At 38.2% G+C, this 17,342-nt stretch overlaps 2 protein-coding genes across 3 annotated transcripts; one reads left to right on the top strand and one right to left on the bottom strand.

Annotated features, from left to right (window-relative positions):
* Positions 1 to 8,600: 8,600 nt before the first annotated feature.
* LOC115621145 (cytochrome b-c1 complex subunit 6, mitochondrial) lies at positions 8,601 to 9,276 on the bottom strand. Its single transcript, XM_030514701.1, has 3 exons — positions 9,256 to 9,276; positions 8,907 to 9,030; positions 8,601 to 8,844 (listed from the first exon to the last, which is right to left on the bottom strand). Exons 2-3 carry the CDS (start codon positions 8,997 to 8,999, stop codon positions 8,671 to 8,673), a joined length of 267 nt encoding a protein of 88 aa, XP_030370561.1. The 5' UTR covers positions 9,000 to 9,030; positions 9,256 to 9,276; the 3' UTR covers positions 8,601 to 8,670.
* A 722-nt stretch (positions 9,277 to 9,998) lies between these two features.
* On the top strand, positions 9,999 to 16,582 carry LOC115620589 (histone-lysine N-methyltransferase SETD1). 2 transcript variants are annotated; one of them, XM_030513899.1, is made up of 7 exons: positions 9,999 to 10,057; positions 10,169 to 10,249; positions 10,308 to 10,670; positions 10,730 to 10,979; positions 11,049 to 14,737; positions 15,307 to 15,940; positions 16,013 to 16,582. In XM_030513899.1, the coding sequence occupies exons 3-7, from the start codon at positions 10,342 to 10,344 to the stop codon at positions 16,184 to 16,186; spliced, it is 5,076 nt and encodes a 1,691-aa protein (XP_030369759.1). In that variant the 5' UTR covers positions 9,999 to 10,057; positions 10,169 to 10,249; positions 10,308 to 10,341; the 3' UTR covers positions 16,187 to 16,582. The 2 variants fall into 2 exon arrangements, with proteins under 2 accessions (XP_030369759.1, XP_030369758.1); XM_030513898.1 differs by lacking the exon at positions 9,999 to 10,057 and having other exon boundaries at positions 10,092 to 10,249.
* The last annotated feature ends 760 nt before the right edge of the window (positions 16,583 to 17,342 follow it).

The raw sequence follows: 17,342 nt of genomic DNA, 5'->3' as shown, positions 1-17,342 counted from the left end.
ACGTATATCTACAGTTGAAGATCTTGGAGTTCTTTTTGATTCCAAATTGAATTTCAATCTTCACATCTCCACTATCGTTAACAAAGCTAATGGTGTTCTTGGTTTTATTAAACGATGGTCCAGAGAATTTAACGATCCCTATACTACCAAGCTACTTTACAGTTCACTAGTACGACCAGTGCTAGAATACTGATCATGTGTTTGGTGTCCTCAGTATAAACTGCATCAGGATCGCATTGAGTCAGTCCAAAAACAATTTCTTCTTTTTGCTCTTCGTGGTCTTAACTGGGATCCTAATCTGCGATTACCTTCCTACTCCAGTAGGCTTCTCCTTATTAACCTACCCTTTTTAGCTCACCGTAGGATAGTTCTTGGTGTTCTGTTCCTCCACAAATTGATTGTTGGAGACGTTGATTCCTCTATGCTTTTAGGTCGTATTAATTTTTCTGTTCCTTCCAGGCCAACAAGGAACTTTCTGCCTCTTCTACTTAACAGATTCACTAGTGATTACGCCATGCATGTATTATGCTCTAATGCTATAGCGTAGCATTTTCGCTCCCCACTGTGCCAACTTATGAATGGGCCGCTTATATGTCCCAGTTGATGTCCTCACGTCAACCACTCGAATGTGATTGTCAGGGCCTGGGTAGACATGTATGATTTTTCCTAATGGCAATTTTAAAACTGGTATGTTGTCTTCTTTTAAAAGTACCTTCCTAAAAATACCTTCCTTGTCATTTGCTGAGTCCTGTTTCCATTTTTGTTTCTGCTGTAGTTGTTGTAAATACTCCTGGCTCCATTGTGTCCAGAGAGTATGCTTTAATCTGGAAACCAATTCCCAGCGCTGTACCAGTCTCTTTGGTGCGATGAACTGTATCTTTTCTGCTTCTGCGGTTAACGGCTCGCCTGTCAGAAAATGTCCAGGGATGTCAAATCGCTTGGGTCGTTTGAAAACGGCGACAGGGATCTAAAGTTAAGAATTGCTTCGATTTCAACAATGACTGTTCCCAACTCTTCCGCGGTTAACGATGTGGTGGGATCATTTTTCAGGAACAAGTGCTTTGCAGAATTCACTGTAGCTTCCCATAGGCATCTGAAGTGTGGTGCACGTGATGGAATGAGTTTTAAATTTATGTCCTTATTGTTGCATGTTTCAATAATCGATTGTTGAGCCTTGGAGGAGTGGATTGCTCCTTTGAGGTCCTCCATCTGATTCCTTGCCCCCACAAAATTAGTGGCGTTTTCACAGTGGATATTTTTGCATCTTCACGACGTCCTATGAAGCGTTTAAGGCTCCGATGAACGCATCGGTGGCCAGGTCAATGACTAACTCAAGGTGGACTTCTTCTGGCCTGTGACCCGGAATGCATATTTTCTTGATACGTTGACCGTAGTATAATTTTCACGATTGGGTCATTATATGGTAAGAGCAATGGGTGTTTAGCATCAAACGAAATCGAATGAAAGCATTCAGTCGTCCTTCTCCTCGAATTATGGAATCGCCGTCTAAGAATAGTGTTAGTGATGTCAGTGGGCTACTCTTGTCAACCATTTTATGTTGTCTTAACTACTTGATTTCAGTTGCAAAGTCAGCCATCTGCATGTTTCGGATTATGACAGTGTGCGCATATTCCAACTCATCCTAACTTAGCTCATGAGTAACACCTCGCCTTTTGATTCGCAATATATAGGCGACGATCCGTTTTAGTTCGGGGAAAGAGCCATTACATCTGATACTTTATATGACATTGTCAGCCTCGGAGATGAGCGCAGTGGTGCACGCAATCTTCAGCTTCCTTTCTAAGTTTTGAAGGCTATTGGGTTCGGTGGTTGTAAATGCTGTAGCCCATGCTGTCCGTGGTTCATGTAGAAACAATCGTCCACACAGTCACATGCTTTGAACTGCCAAGGTTTTTGCTGGCACTCCTCATGACAGCGTATCTGCTGGGTTTTTGTTTTTCGCTACGTGACGCCACTGATAAAGAGATGACATTTCCTAGATTTTGGCGCGCCTTGTCGGTGTAAGCTGTAGTGGATGCGCAGGATTTAGACCTCTCTTTATGTTTTTGCTCGCTTCCGATGGCCTCCAATCCCAGAAAACGTTGCTCAAGAAGGAAGATAAATTACGTGATCGACTGCAGTTGCCTAGTGTTCGATATGGATTGTTCATACAGGGCAATGGACTGGCGATCTAGTTTCTTTGTTAGAAGGTACACCAAGATTGGATCCCATGTTTGCGTGCTTATATTCAAATTTTCTAAAGCCGCCATTGTTTCATGAATAATATCATGAAACTGTTATTGGTATGGCTTCGTTCAACACTGGAGACTGATCCAAAAGCTTCTTTAGGAGTGCTGAACATAGCACTTTCTCGTTATTATTACGGTCCTGAAGCATTTTCCAACCCGTGTTGTAGTTTGCTTCAGTGAGCAATACGTATCGAATCAGCCTTTCTGCTTCGCCTTGCAAGTTGGCCTTTAAGTACCACATTTTTTGGATCGTGGGTATCTTGGCCTCTTGAATCATCTTCCTGAAGATATCATGAAATTGCTGCCACTTCAGATAATCCCCGTCAAATGTTGGATTGACATTTTTGGTAGTTGCAATGGGAATTTTCGTGTCCTTTGTTAAGAGCACTATCTGCGCTAGCTGTATCATTAGTTTGCATTACAGCCGTTTCGATAGAGATGAACTTATCCAAATCATAGCCCAAGCTTTCTGGATCCTCAAAAACTTAGTATAATTTGAAGCGACTGTCGGAAATTTGGTTCTAATATTTTTCCGCCATCGGCCTCAATTTGCGTTGATTTTGAGGAGTTATCTGTCCCATTATCCGAGACAAAGCCGACATCAAAGCATCTTGTTTCGATGTGTGTTTCAATGCTCAGTGCCTTGACGAGCTTTGCCTTCCCATCTTCGTAGTACGCCTTTGTCTTCCTGTCCTTGGAATCCTTTTTGTAGTTCTTTATCAACACTTGTATTTCTTCACCAAGTGATGCTTGTTGAACAAGCAGAGACTCCACTTCTGGAGAGATGTTCGCCATTGTCACCAATCTAATATCTCAGTGGTCAGACCTGTTGGAGGTATTTTTGTTTCGCTTTTCTTAAACAGGATGTGCCTCGACTCACAGCGGAGAATGGTCAATGACACTGGATATTAATGGAGGTCTGTCGACGAAAAATTTCTGTCGGCGAGACTTCTCGTAAGTAAGTTCTGGCACAGTTTCCTGGGTGCCGCCTTTTTCTAAGTTATGTTTAGCCGAAGCATGTTTCCGTCATCCTGGCTTCGTTGAGGATTCTGGTGCTACTGCGAGCAAGACTAATACTGATACCCAACGAAACTCTTAATTGGCTGCTGTTGCTGATCAATGTTCCAAACGCATTATGTATTCAAAGTTGTGATCCTTACGGATCCTTACAGAATCACGTCGGGGTCACCAAAATGTAAAGGCGAATGTTTATTGCTGCTAGCACATAAACTAGTAGCAGTATCATTTTCGCAACCGGCAGTTGTAGCCAGGTGGACTATGATTTGTAGTGAAAGTACATGTAAAGTTATCTACTAACCAAGTCTTTATTGGTTAAATGATATTTCTGCAACTGATTTGCTAACAGATAATACGCTATTTATACCTAATCGAAGTTGGTCTTTTCCGCCGTGTCAGCGGTTGCGAACGGCAGCAGTGAAGACGGCGGGTGCGTAGACGGCTGACGGAAGCAGTGGCTTGAGTGCAATGAACGCCACGGCAGTGTCGTAATATATTAATGCGATGTATGGCGATGCAAAAGTCAGGTCAGCACTTACGGACTTGTGGCACTAGGTTAGCGAATCTGGCTGACTTTGTAATATTTGCTAGCATGCAATATTTAGTGCATATCTGGCCTAATTTGTATTATTGGCTAATATGCGGATTCGTATTTATTTTTTTGTATACATATTATTGATCAGGGTGACAAGTCGAGTCGATATCGCCATGTTCGCCTGTCCGTCCGTCAGGACGAGCGCAAGGATCTCAGGAAGTACAAGAGCTAGAATAACCAAACTTGGTATCGATGTTCCCCTAAGTCCTAGGCAGGTCAAGTTTATTTTTTTATTCTGATACACCACACAACCAAGTGTGGCCAGAGGCGTCAATAGATCTAACGGTATAAAAAAACAAGTAAAAAAGCTAAAGTCGGGTGTCCCGACTTTGAAATACTCTGTACACATGTTTACAATAATTATATAAATTAAGAAAAATTAAGAACATTAAAAAAAAATGTTGGCCGATTTTACCTTTCTCGGTATTTGAACTCACGTAAAGGGTGTAAATTGCACATTTACATAGCAATTGCGTCTGTGTGAGTGTATGTATGCCTATGCGCATCTATTCGTGTCTGTGTAAACATGTTAGCAGTCAACCAAACAGCAACATCAACAACAGCCAATATATTTATGGCTGTAACTTCTTGCTTAATCGGTCTATCATAGTGAAACTTGGCATACGGACACATAATTACTAACTGGGGGTATTTGCAATATTTTAGTTCGAAATTCCAAGAATTACGGGAGTTAGAGAAAATCGCGATTTGCGGTGGAGAGGGAGGAGGGAGGGAAATTCCAAAATATACATTTTCTGCGTATTCACATAAGGCATCTTGGACTAATATTTGGTGTTCCTAGGTCTTATAGTCTCTTAGATATAGGCGATTATACGAATGGAAAATCGGGAAAATCCCCATAGGGGGGAAGTGGGGGGGAAAATCAAAAAAATAAAACAAACTTGCACAGCGTACACACATAAGGCATCTTTGTGCAAAGTTTGGTGTCTCTACCTCTTATATGTAGTCTCTGAGATCCAGGTGTTCATACGGACGGACAGACTGACAGACAGGGCTAGATCGACTCGTCCCGTAATGCTGATCAAGAATATATATACTTTGTGGGGTCTGCCACGCCTCCTTCTGCCTGTTACATTTTTCAGCTCCCGCAAACCTAATATACTTCTGTACATTTCATGTACAGAGTATAAAAAGAAAAACTTAACAGAGAGAAGAAGCTTACAATTACTTAAAAGCTAATTTTAAAAAGAAAAAAGTAAGAAGTAAAAGGAAAAAAATGGGAATCTCAGACCCGGTGGGGGAAGAAGAAGAATTTTTTAGCCAGTCCGGCAAGCTATGCCCCATCTCACAGCCGATCCTGGTCAGAGATTCCGGAGATGGCTGAAAAGAGAGACTTGTATTATAGGAAGAGACAGTTCAGTTGAGAGCAGGGGAAAATACTTATTATAAGATGAGCATAAAACCCGAAAAGGATTCTGCGATGCATAATCGTTGTGCACCTACTAAGGAAAAGGGGAAGATAATTTCTTGTCGTTCTGGAAGGAACTGAGAAATTAAGACGACTTAAAAGAAAAGGAGAATCAACACTACTGGCAATCAGTTTGTGGACAAATACAGCTCCAAGAACAGTCCTCCGATGACGGAAGATTAATAAGCAGAAGTCTGCTCGAGTAAAGGAAGGTTCTCTTGCGCTATATTTTATATGTTCCATACGCGCCTGAGATCTAGCATAAGCATTGTTTGCTTATTCATTATATGACTTTTGAAATCGAAGCCTAGCTGTGCAGTTCTTTATCGAAATTCTTTAGACTATTCGGTGCTCGTCGGCATCTATGAGCCACACAGCAATTGACTGAGTTACTAAATGCATCAGAATGTATGATAATCACTCTGACGGAACCGGCACTCTGGGAACCACTACAGTCACTGATTTCATGGGTGTGGACTAAAAAGGAGAACCCAAGTGTAAGGAGAACCTTCATTAAAATCAGCGAGCTTACTTGCTCACTAAACGATGCCCATTACTCTCCACTGGTGCATTCCAAATTAATCTCACGAGTACTGGAAGCATGTCCGGGCTCTGGATCCCTGGAGAACACAGAACCTGTAAGGCAACCTTAAGTTATTAAGCAGCCACAATCAATAACATTTAATACGGACCAAGGTCCCAGGGTGGAGCAACAAGCATAATTCACCACTTGGGAAAACGCATTAGTTGAAGACACTAAGCCCGTACCATTAAGCAACAATCATCACCACCATTGACAAATACCGCCTTCTCTCTGGCGAACACCGCAGCCATCAAAGCGGCAGCACGTGCCAGACCGAGAGCCGACAGCCAAACCGCATCAGTAACAGGAATTAAAATAAGCAAGCAAATATTAAATACACCGGCACATACACATACAATTTTACTTTCACTTAACACTCTTCATATGGTAAGTCGAAAGAAAGAAGCAAACTACATTAAGAAACGGTAAAGGAGCAAGCTCCAAATAATTTCTTTTAGAAACAGCAAAACGCCGGCTGAAATGCTGACGCGGTATATATGGTATATATATAATATTTATACAAAGCCGACAGTTCAGTGCACCTGCCTGATACATGAAATGGCCATCCTTGCACTAAGCATACTATAAATAAATGAAATTGCAAGTAATAACCATATTCACGTACCACGCATTTACATTTCACCAACGCTACGCAAACAAGCATTCAATATAATAGTTTGGCAAATGTATAAGACAAATATATATTCTTTCTGATCAACACAGCGTTTACTTTGCAGACAGCCAAGTCAGTGCATTGATGTTCAAAAATACGAATAGATTAGTTAAGTGCTCTGTAAGATCAGGTAGATCAGCAATAATAACAATAGCATAGCAATACATAAGCAGTTTCCATCTTCAGAAGTCAATGTATCAGCAGATTTCTAGTACAATGCTAAATTCTTTGCACGGGTGAAACATTGCAACATCACTGATCAGTCTCTGCTCAATATAATGATAATGATGATGATAATGATCACTAGAAATGTGTCATAAAAATAGTGATACATTTTTGATCACTTTTGATCAGCTGCATACACATATGTATGTATGTATTTGTTTGTGCATTTGCAAGTACGTTGAAAATGGAAGTTGCTTTGTTTCTAAATGAATTTAATGAAAACGATTTTGATATGAACAACAGTATTGTTGCGATCTTAAAAGTTCAAGTATATATAAAAACAAGTAGAGAAGATAAAGTTCGTGGGGCCCGACTTTAAAATACTCTGTGTGTAGATATGTGTAGAATAATTATGAGTGTATGTGTGTTTGTGTGTGTGGCTGTGTATGTCTCGTGTGCCTGTGCAAAGCAGTATCAACAACAATAGCTGCAGGCACTTCTTGGCCATGACATGAATGGCTATAACTTCCGAATTTCAATCAAAAATTCCAAGAAATACGGGAGTTATGGAAAATCACTAATTGCGGGGGAGAGTGGGCAGGGAGGGAAATTCCAAAATACACATTTTCTGCGTATTCACATAAGGCATCTGTGACTGTGTGAGCTAACTTGATGCTGCAGCTTGTAAGCGCAGTACTGGAGTGTATATAATTTTATGTATGTATATACATAAATTATGTTTGCAGCTTGTTTTATGTAGGTTTCAAAATGTGGACAGTATTGACGAAATTCTGTAGCGGGGAGCGAAAATTCATAAAAGTTTAATAAACTCGTATAGACTAGGCACTCTACATATCAGGCGTTCATCCAGACAAACAGACGAACATGTCTAGATCGATTTCTCTCGTCATGCTGATTCAGAATATATGTACATATGTATGTATATATTTTAATCTGTGTGTTACAGACTTTGCACAAACCTAATATACACTTTTTTCCCTAAGGGTACAGGGTATAAAAAGTGTAGGGCAATTATTTGCAACCCACATTTGTTCAAAATAACCTTTTTAACTATCTATGTATGTATGTATACTTAGTGTCACAGTGTTCTAGCTGCGTTTACACATTATTCTAAACAAGCATTGGAAACTGATTTTTTGCTTTCAAACAAGAAAAAAAGGACCACATCCAAGATGACCAAGAAAATCAACTGATGAACAAAAAATTACGCAAATTAGAGAATTGGAGCTCTTACTTCGTCAATTTATAGATTAAGACATTGATGACCCTGATCGTTTATGTTATTGATAAGTCAACACCAATTTAAGAAAACTTTTGTGCGTCCTAAAATTCTAATTTTGTTGGGTTCAAATACATTGCACAACTACACTTGTTTTTTGTGACCATGTCGCCAAAAACAAGACCTATGTGCACATATATTTAATATATATGTACATACATATGTAACATACATGTATTAACCTTGCGGAATTCGTTTTAACACGATTGAGGATATTTAAGCCAAATCGAACAAGGTACTAAAGATCATTCCAGAACATGTTGCGTTGCATTCGGAGATTACTTTTAAGGCGATAAAATAGATTTTAATGAATAAATACGCATTTTTAAAGTTATAATCAATAGCGCTGGTTCATATTTCTACACATTAATAATAAATAGTGGCTACCATTATTTCGTGTACCTGTACCCTTTACACTAAGGGATATAATAAGTCCGATAATCTACGTTGTTATTATAACCAGACAATATAAATATGTATTTTTTGTGAGAATGTCCAGTGCAATAAAAAGTCTCGATACTAATCAGAGGTTAGTTATCGCTGATAAGTATTCAATGATATATGTATAAAGTGATTCCACTGTCGAAAGTTCTTATTAGGCGAGTTGGATATTTCCGCTGTTTAATTTCAGTGTTTTAACAATTAAAATTCATTTTAATTTACTTAAGTTTCGAAAAGAGACTGTGCGCCACGCAGTGGTCCAATTCAGCCACATAGTCAAACAGCTCTTCCATGCACGTCTCCGTAGTCTTGGAGCGGCTGTTAACACGATCATTGCACTCTTGGTACTTGGTATACAGTGATTCGATATGACCTTTGGTCTGGCACTTTTCCTTTTCAAGTAGAGTAAAATGCAATTTATATATATTTGTTAAATATTTAGTAAGATGTTTACCCTTAAAGCAGTTTGAGGGTCCACAAGATCTTCTTCGTCATCCGCCTTGACAACGGGAAATGACATAAATTCAATCAATTTATTGAAGGCCATTATTTTTATCAAACTGGTGCAGTTGTAAGCCCTGCAAGAATAGTTGTTTTTGATATTTTATGTAAAGTACAAAGCATACTTATGAAAAACATTCACAAACGCATATTTATGCTATTATATAATATAATTACACAAATTGAATGTAAATAAATCAATCACTTTAACTTCATAAAAATAAATATTTGTTACGTAATAGATATGCAGCTGCTTCAAAAACTCAATTTAATTCAACAGAAAAATTTACCAATCCTTTTACCTCAAATGCGTTAGAAGGCCCAAAAAATGAAATATTAATGTATCGACCTAGAGGTGTACGACAAATTTCGATATTTAAAAAATACATTCTTAATAAATACTGCGAAATTACTACTAATTCTGGGCAGTAGTCCGGCAAACAATGTATACGAAATTTTAATTTGTTGTTTTCAAGGTTCCATGGCATAGCGAATAAATAACTTCCGACTACATTTGAATTTAACAGATAAGATACAGTATATTCGTTAAATTTTACATGTTTAAAACTCCACATAAAATAACTCTGTCCTGCTTTGATTATGTTACTGCACGGATTTTACTGTAACTTCAGAATATGATACGGCATTCTTAAATACCGAATTGGACTATCATATCTTAAACAAAAAGGTATCTTAATAAAAAATACGTTTACACCGCTTGTTTGTATAACATGAGTTAGACAAGTGCACATGCCAGTAATAGATTGGTAATATATAGTTCTTGAAATACATATTTCACTAAAAGTACTGAGAATTTTAAGAGCAGAAATGTTGAGCACAGGCATATATGTAGGTCATATTTATTGGTTGGTCGATGGTACTCTTACCAAACGCTCCAGACCAGGCACCAAAATCCATGTGATTCTTGACGATACCTTAACATGCTCATGCTTCGCAAAAAATTCATATTTATCGACAGCGATTGGGGATTCCCATCCCTATCACAGCCTCGTTTTATGTGTATATTATACATGCTTCGATTTGCATTTGTATATATTAAAGTCGTTTAAGTATCAACGTTAAGCGCATTATTATTGTTTCTTCGTAAGTTTTGATATTGAGACAAAGCAGGCGTAGATGGATTACTGTTTCACAATTATTGCTACGGCATTTACACTATCATATTTCGTTCTATGTACGATTGATAATGCTTAGTCCTAAGCCCGCCGTATCACCGGAGAGGCTCTGTTTAAGTAAAATGATTGTAAGGCGAAACCGCTAACGGTTAACAATCAAGTAAAATATGTTATTTATATAATATAATATATTTTAATTATTACCATTTAATTTTTAGAAAGATTCTTTGGACGTACTGAAAGGCTGCAAACATGGATGGTAGTGGTAATTACTTACGCACATCTGCAAATTCTATGATGAACGGCAGTGGAGCTGCGGAAGAGTTAGAATTCATTTCAATTCCGAGTACGATTACTCGTGACAGCAATTGTAATACATCCGTTCCGCCATCGAAGACACCGCGAAATTTTAAATTATTAGCGGATCCGCAGCTGATAAAATGTGGTGCCAAGTTATACCGTTACGATGGAATTGTGCCTGGAGACCCAACTTACCCAACAATTACGCCACGGGACCCACGAAATCCACTGATTCGAATACGTGCCAGACCTGTTGAGCCTGTTGCATTACTTGTGCCTCGGTAAGCAGCTCGATAGCTAAATATACATCAAATATCAAACGGCGACATTTCTTATGCAGGCTTGTGATAGATTCCAACTACGTAGGACAACCACCAGCAACTGAAGTAACAGTGATCAACTTAAACGACAACATTGATAAGCAGTTCTTATCAAATATGTTGGAAAAGTGTGGTTCGGTTGATGAAATAAACATTTACCATCACCCGATGACGAACAAACACCTCGGTGTTGCGCGCATTGTTTTCGAGAGCACAAAAGGAGCGCGCCAATTTGTCGAAAAATATAATCAAAAGTCTGTTATGGGAAAGGTGTGTAGTTTGAAGGTTTCAACTCAATCTTGAGTTTTTGATTTTTGAATAATTATTTTTCTGTCTCAGATTTTGAATGTTTTTTGCGATCCATTTGGTACCGTGTTAAAGAAAACTATTGATAATTTGACGAATCCCATGGCTCCAAAACCAATTGTCCCAACCATTTCTCACCAAACAACGAAGCAGGTAGCTATACAGGGTGAATATGGCCATGATTACAAAGAGCTAAATGGAATGAAAAAGTTTAGCAGCATTGACTATGATTTGTATCACAAAGGTACGGAATTCGGAGAACATGATCGTAAATGGGAACGCGATCATGATCGTTATTTAAAAAATCGATCTATTGAAAAGCCGTATGAGCGGGAACATGGAACACGCGATAAATACACATCCTCTCTTCGTCACGATCGACACTACCATAGTCGGCGCTCTCGGGAAAAAAGCCCAGAGCCCAACAGAGACAGACTGTTCAACAGTAGAGAAAGGGATCGCGACGTCAGATCAGGAAACTATTTACGGTCAAGGGAACGCGATAAGTTTCGAGATCGCAATAGCTTAAGAGATCGGCCTCGCGATCAGTTAAGAGAGTCAAGAGACTATCGTTTAAGCTCATCGCGAGAACAAGATTATCGGGAACGGGACCGAGATCGACCAAATAAAATTGAACATAAAGACGCTGTATCATCAAAGTACTCTAAGCGGTACTTAAGTCGCGAATACAATGAGATTAAAGGTGGATGTTCAAAATCGAACTCATATTATGCGGAAACCCCTGTGTCTAGTTTATCACAAGACGATGCCTATGGATATAGTAGCTATAGTTACACAATGTCAGATCGTATTCAAACCTGGTCTAGCTCACACAGATCCTGGATTGCCCCACAGCCCAATTCTTTGCCACAGCCACCACCGCCTCCACCACCGGAAGAAGAAGAAAACTGGGATGAACCTCAAGCACCCCGCGAAACTCTTAATAAAAAGGCTCCAAGCCAAAACTCTTCTTCATGCAAAAAGTTACAAATTCCAAGTACATTAAAAATTAAGAAACCGATGAGCGGCTCTGTGAAAGATACAGACTCGGGAAATGTAGACTTAGATACCCGTATCGCTTTAATATTTAAAGGCAAAACATTTGGGAATGCACCACCTTTTCTACAAATGGATAGCAGTGATTCAGATACTGATAAAGTAAAAGTTGATGAGGTGGAAAACCCATATGTGCAAAGAGATGCAGCATTTACGAATAAATGCAAACAAATACAAGAAATTAACAAAACTTTAGCTTTGCAGCAACATGATGCTAGCGACATTTCAAGTGACGATGATATTTTAGTCAAAAAAGAAACTACGAGTCTTATTGTTTCCAAAGATCAGTCGGAGCAAATTATGGATGACAATATGTCACTGTCCAGCTTATCTTCACACGAGGAATCAACAAACGCATCTCCAAAATTAATAGATCAACCAAATTCATCTGTATTGACGAAAGTAGTCTCATATATTTATCCTCAACCAGGAGATCAAAATAATTACTATTACCAGAACTCTTCATACGGACACTACGCTTCATCAATGACAGTAAACTCAGCATTATCGGGAGGCTATATGTCAAACACTAACTACATCCAATCACCGTACTTGTCGGGAATAGTACCTTCTGATGCATTCAGTTTAAATCCTTACGTCCAAGCCTATGGTTGTCAACACTTGCAGACCAGTCAGAATGACGAGGTAAAACAAAATGTAAGAAAAGTTATGGACTGCATTGTTGATGAATTAAAACAAATTCTGAAGCGAGATGTAAACAAACGCATGATTGAAACAACGGCTTTCAAAAGCTTTGAAGCTTGGTGGGACGAGCAAACGACAAAGGCCCGTTCTAAACAGTTTTCATCCATAGATAAATCCATCGTCCCAACATCTGTAAATCTTGATAAAAATACCAGTCGTGAAAAGCCTCCTGATATCAATCAGCTTATCAATACGCAACGAATTATATCAGATTTTCAGTCCTTTTCTGGCATTGGGATCAGGGCCACAATGCCAAAGATGCCTTCTTTCCGTCGCGTTCGTAAGCATGCTAGTCCTGCTCCCAACCAAAAAAGTGGAGCAGAAAAGGATCTCAGTGACCAAGAAGAAATGGTTCAATGTTCTGATTCGGAAAAGGAAGACTCCAACATGGGAAACTCGGATGCTCCTGGTACCAAACTAAAAAGCTGCAATTACGAAAAGGAAAGTACCAAGCACCAAGACAACATCCAATCACAACGAAAGGGAAGTGCATCCAGTTTTTTTTCTTCGTCTTCATCTTCATCGTCTACTAGTGACAATGACGCAGATGAAGACGATGAAGCTGAAAATGAAAGGAGTAGTGATGATAGCAGTGAGAACCGATCACGCAAGCCACACCCGCCACGAAGTAATCTACGAAACTTGTATTCAGACTCTGAAGAAGAGGATAAATTGTTTGCTAATACAATTGAGAATGAGCGGACAAATAAAATGGATATTTACTCCGACACGGATGAGGAGGATTATAGAAAGGCAAAAGCTGATGTAATACCTTTAAACCGAGCCAATCATATGATTTCATCGATACCTTCAGACCTTGAAGATATCAGCAAAGATAGTAGTTTGGGGGATCTAGAATCAAAACATAACTCAATGCTCAAATCAGCCGATAAGACCGATGAAGAATCTCGACGATCACCTACACCAGTTCCCCCTCCAGATTACAATGAGGAGACTGTCGAAGAATGTAACGATAAAAGAAAGTGCAAATCACAATTTGAATATGATCGCATTTACAGCGACTCCGATGAAGAACGTGAATATCAAGAAAGGAGACGTAGAAATACCGAGTACATGGCTCAGATTGAACGTGAATTCTTAGAAGAGCAGCAAAAGAAACTACACCAGATCACTGAAAGTTCAAAATCTGACCTAAAACTAGATATTGTGAGCTCAGCATGTGTTGGAATGCCTGAAACTCCTGATATTTCTAAACCCCCTCCTACACCTGGTGTGAAATTATTAAATAATTTTGTTGACGATGTACTCTCGTATAGTGTGAGCAAGGGGAAGACTAACACTGTTAAGAACAAAGACATTGATATTCAAAAGAACAACCAAACAGATCTAAACGAAGATCAAGAAAAATGTCATAAAAATGCCGATATTTTTGCAAATGAAGTTAATCCTAACACATTAGTAAATGGAAAAACTCCATCGTCTCCATTGGTTGATAGTAATCAAATTAACAAAGGAAAGCAGTCACCCGCCTCTTCCGACAGCGGATCTAGTCAAGTGTCTCAAGCCAGTCAAGTGGCACTGGAGCACTGCTATTCACTGCCTCCGCAAGCTCAGGCTATTCTTCCAAATAGTGGTTCGTCTGTAATGTTAGATGTTAAGAAGGAAAGAGCATCTGAAAACGACATACATAATACTAACGTCCAACAGGCATCTAGACCTGGTCCAGGTAGGCCTCGTAAAGAACCAGCACGTATTCAAAAACGAAGGAAGGAGTCTGTGACACGTCGATCAAATGCAAAAATAAAAACAGAGTTAAGAGATTCCGCAGCGGAAGTAGCTCGGCAAATAGCAAACTTTGTCCCTTACGAAATGTATGATTTACGTGATCAAAATGAGGAAATGGTTATCCTTTATGCATTCCTCACGAAAGGCATCGATGCTGAAGACATAAAATACGTAAAGACAAGTTACATTGAGCATTTGCAGAAGGAGCCCTATGCGTAAGTGGATCAATTTTCTTAAGTATATACAATTTAGCTTATATATTAAAGTTAAAAAATGGGTATATCCCGCCAAGGATAAATAAGCCCAACGTGAGCACACACTTCAAAGCCAGACAATAATATGTGTAGTAAAAAATAACTTTTCTATCGAACTTATCCTCATTAAATATTTAATGAAACGAATTTTAAAGAAAATGCCTTGGCATTTGTGGTGATAGGTCAACTGAAGTTATTGCTTAAATGTAACACCTGTCCATGCTCTGCTAGCAGCTACTTTTGTTGTAGCCGCATTGGCTCAACTCTGTATTGCACGCAAAAGCAGAAAACCCGATGCAAATTTGGCCAATTGACAACGCACATCAATAGACGTACATAGTTTGTTTAAATTTAGACGTAATACTAAACAATTTTAAAAACATTTAAAAAGAAAAAGAATGGCACTCTGGCTTACACTCTGGCATTTCATTTTTAGTTGTTGTTCAAATATGTATTCTTTATAGTAAAGGTATATACTTGTAGATATATTTTAAATGTCTTTACTAAAATGCAATATTTTCCAATTTTAGGATGTTTCTTAACAATACGCATTGGGTGGATCACTGCACGACGGATAGGACGTTCTGGCCGCCTCCTCCTAAAAAGCGTAAAAAGGATGATGATCTGTTGCGCCATAAAACTGGTTGTGCCAGAACGGAAGGATATTACAAACTGGACGTTCGAGAAAAAGCGAAACACAAGTATCACCATACAAAGGCCAACTTAGACGACGCACGCAACGAAGATCGCTGCGATGAGCCAACTGCTCTTACTAATCACCATCATAATAAGCTTATCTCCAAAATGCAAGGAATATCGCGGGAAGCGCGCTCAAATCAGAGGCGCCTTCTAACCGCTTTTGGCTCAATGGCTGAGTCCGAGTTATTGAAGTTTAACCAGCTCAAGTTTCGAAAAAAACAACTCAAGTTTGCCAAATCTGCCATACATGATTGGGGGCTGTTTGCGATGGAACCAATAGCAGCAGATGAAATGGTTATCGAATATGTCGGTCAAATGATTCGACCGATTGTTGCTGATTTAAGGGAGACAAAATACGAGGCGATTGGCATTGGAAGCTCCTATCTATTCCGAATTGACATGGAAACCATTATTGACGCAACAAAATGTGGTAACTTGGCGCGATTTATTAATCACAGTTGCAATGTGAGTAAAATGCGTGATGATTGTCAATATTTCGGAAATTTATTTTAAATAATTTTTTTTTTCCCATTTTAGCCCAACTGTTATGCTAAGGTTATCACAATTGAATCGGAGAAAAAGATTGTTATATATTCAAAGCAACCTATTGGGGTTAATGAAGAAATAACATATGACTATAAATTTCCGTTAGAGGACGAAAAGATTCCATGCCTTTGCGGGGCTCAAGGTTGCAGAGGAACGCTTAATTAAACGAGAAAATATATAGTACACATACACACGTATGATTATTTATTTATGTTTTGGAATATACAAGGTTATTTTCGAAAACGAGTTTGAATAAACAAATTTGAACACAAATGTACATATTTTAGTCAAACAAAATTTTTGTTAATATTAGTTAATTAGTAATTCCTTAAAATTATACCACTTAAAATCATAGTAAAAATAATATAATTAATCTATAACTGCTTTTATGTTTTTAGTTGTATCCTATAAATACAGACATCCGGCATGATAAATATAGGCATAAGTAAAATTCTAATGTGAATATTCAATATTAAAATAAAAAAAAGTGGCCACGCATGGTTATTATATAAATACACACCTACATAAGACGAATAAATAAATGTTGCAGTTGCAAAATAATTTCTTTGTTTGAATGTCTTTTACGTATTAAGTAGCAGCGCAGAATACATGCATACGTGCTACTTGGGTAGATAATAATAGGTCCCTAACAGCGACACTTATTCACATTCTAAATTATTTATGTTGGCGTTAGGTTCCAAATGCATTTTCTCGTCCAGTCTGCTCGCTCAATAAACTTAAATGTTTATTGTACTACTTGAGTAATTATGATGAATTTTAATTTTTATAATCACATCAGTTAAATAAAAAATATGTAATTTTTAGAATTAGCGATTTCGTTGTTAAGTTTTAACATCTTAATGGTCCCAAATTAAATTCACTTAGGAAAAAACTCGACTTAAAACATACCCGACTTTCTCATACATACAGGTAGGTATGTGCTCTTTTTAAAACAAACACCAACTTTCCAACTATAATAAAAATGTGCGTTATTCTTTATACATCAATATTAATATATATAGTATTTGAAAACTTCGCTTAAGACTTGCGTTTATAATTGGTTCGCGGAGTGCACTTTATTTTGATTCAAAATAAAACTATATAGCTTTTATAAAGTCTTCTAAGTTACAAATTGGGAGAATATTAAAGCCAATGATTTATCATCGGGTTATTTGAGTATGTATTCAAGAAACAGCAACATTTTTCACAATATTTTCCCTAAACGTACAAGCTACAGCAGATTAATTAAGCAATAAGAGTTAGATACGTAGTAGTACGTGGATAAAGTCAATAACAGTCAAAGTAAAAGGTGAATCTCATT

The sequence above is a fragment of the Scaptodrosophila lebanonensis genome, unplaced genomic scaffold (genome assembly GCF_003285725.1).
Source record: "Scaptodrosophila lebanonensis strain 11010-0011.00,11010-0021.00 unplaced genomic scaffold, SlebRS2 tig00000024-arrow-pilon, whole genome shotgun sequence".
NCBI classification, from domain to species: domain Eukaryota; kingdom Metazoa; phylum Arthropoda; class Insecta; order Diptera; family Drosophilidae; genus Scaptodrosophila; species Scaptodrosophila lebanonensis.
The sequence above is the reverse complement of the archived record's forward strand: the minus strand, read 5'-3'. Positions and strand labels throughout refer to the sequence as shown.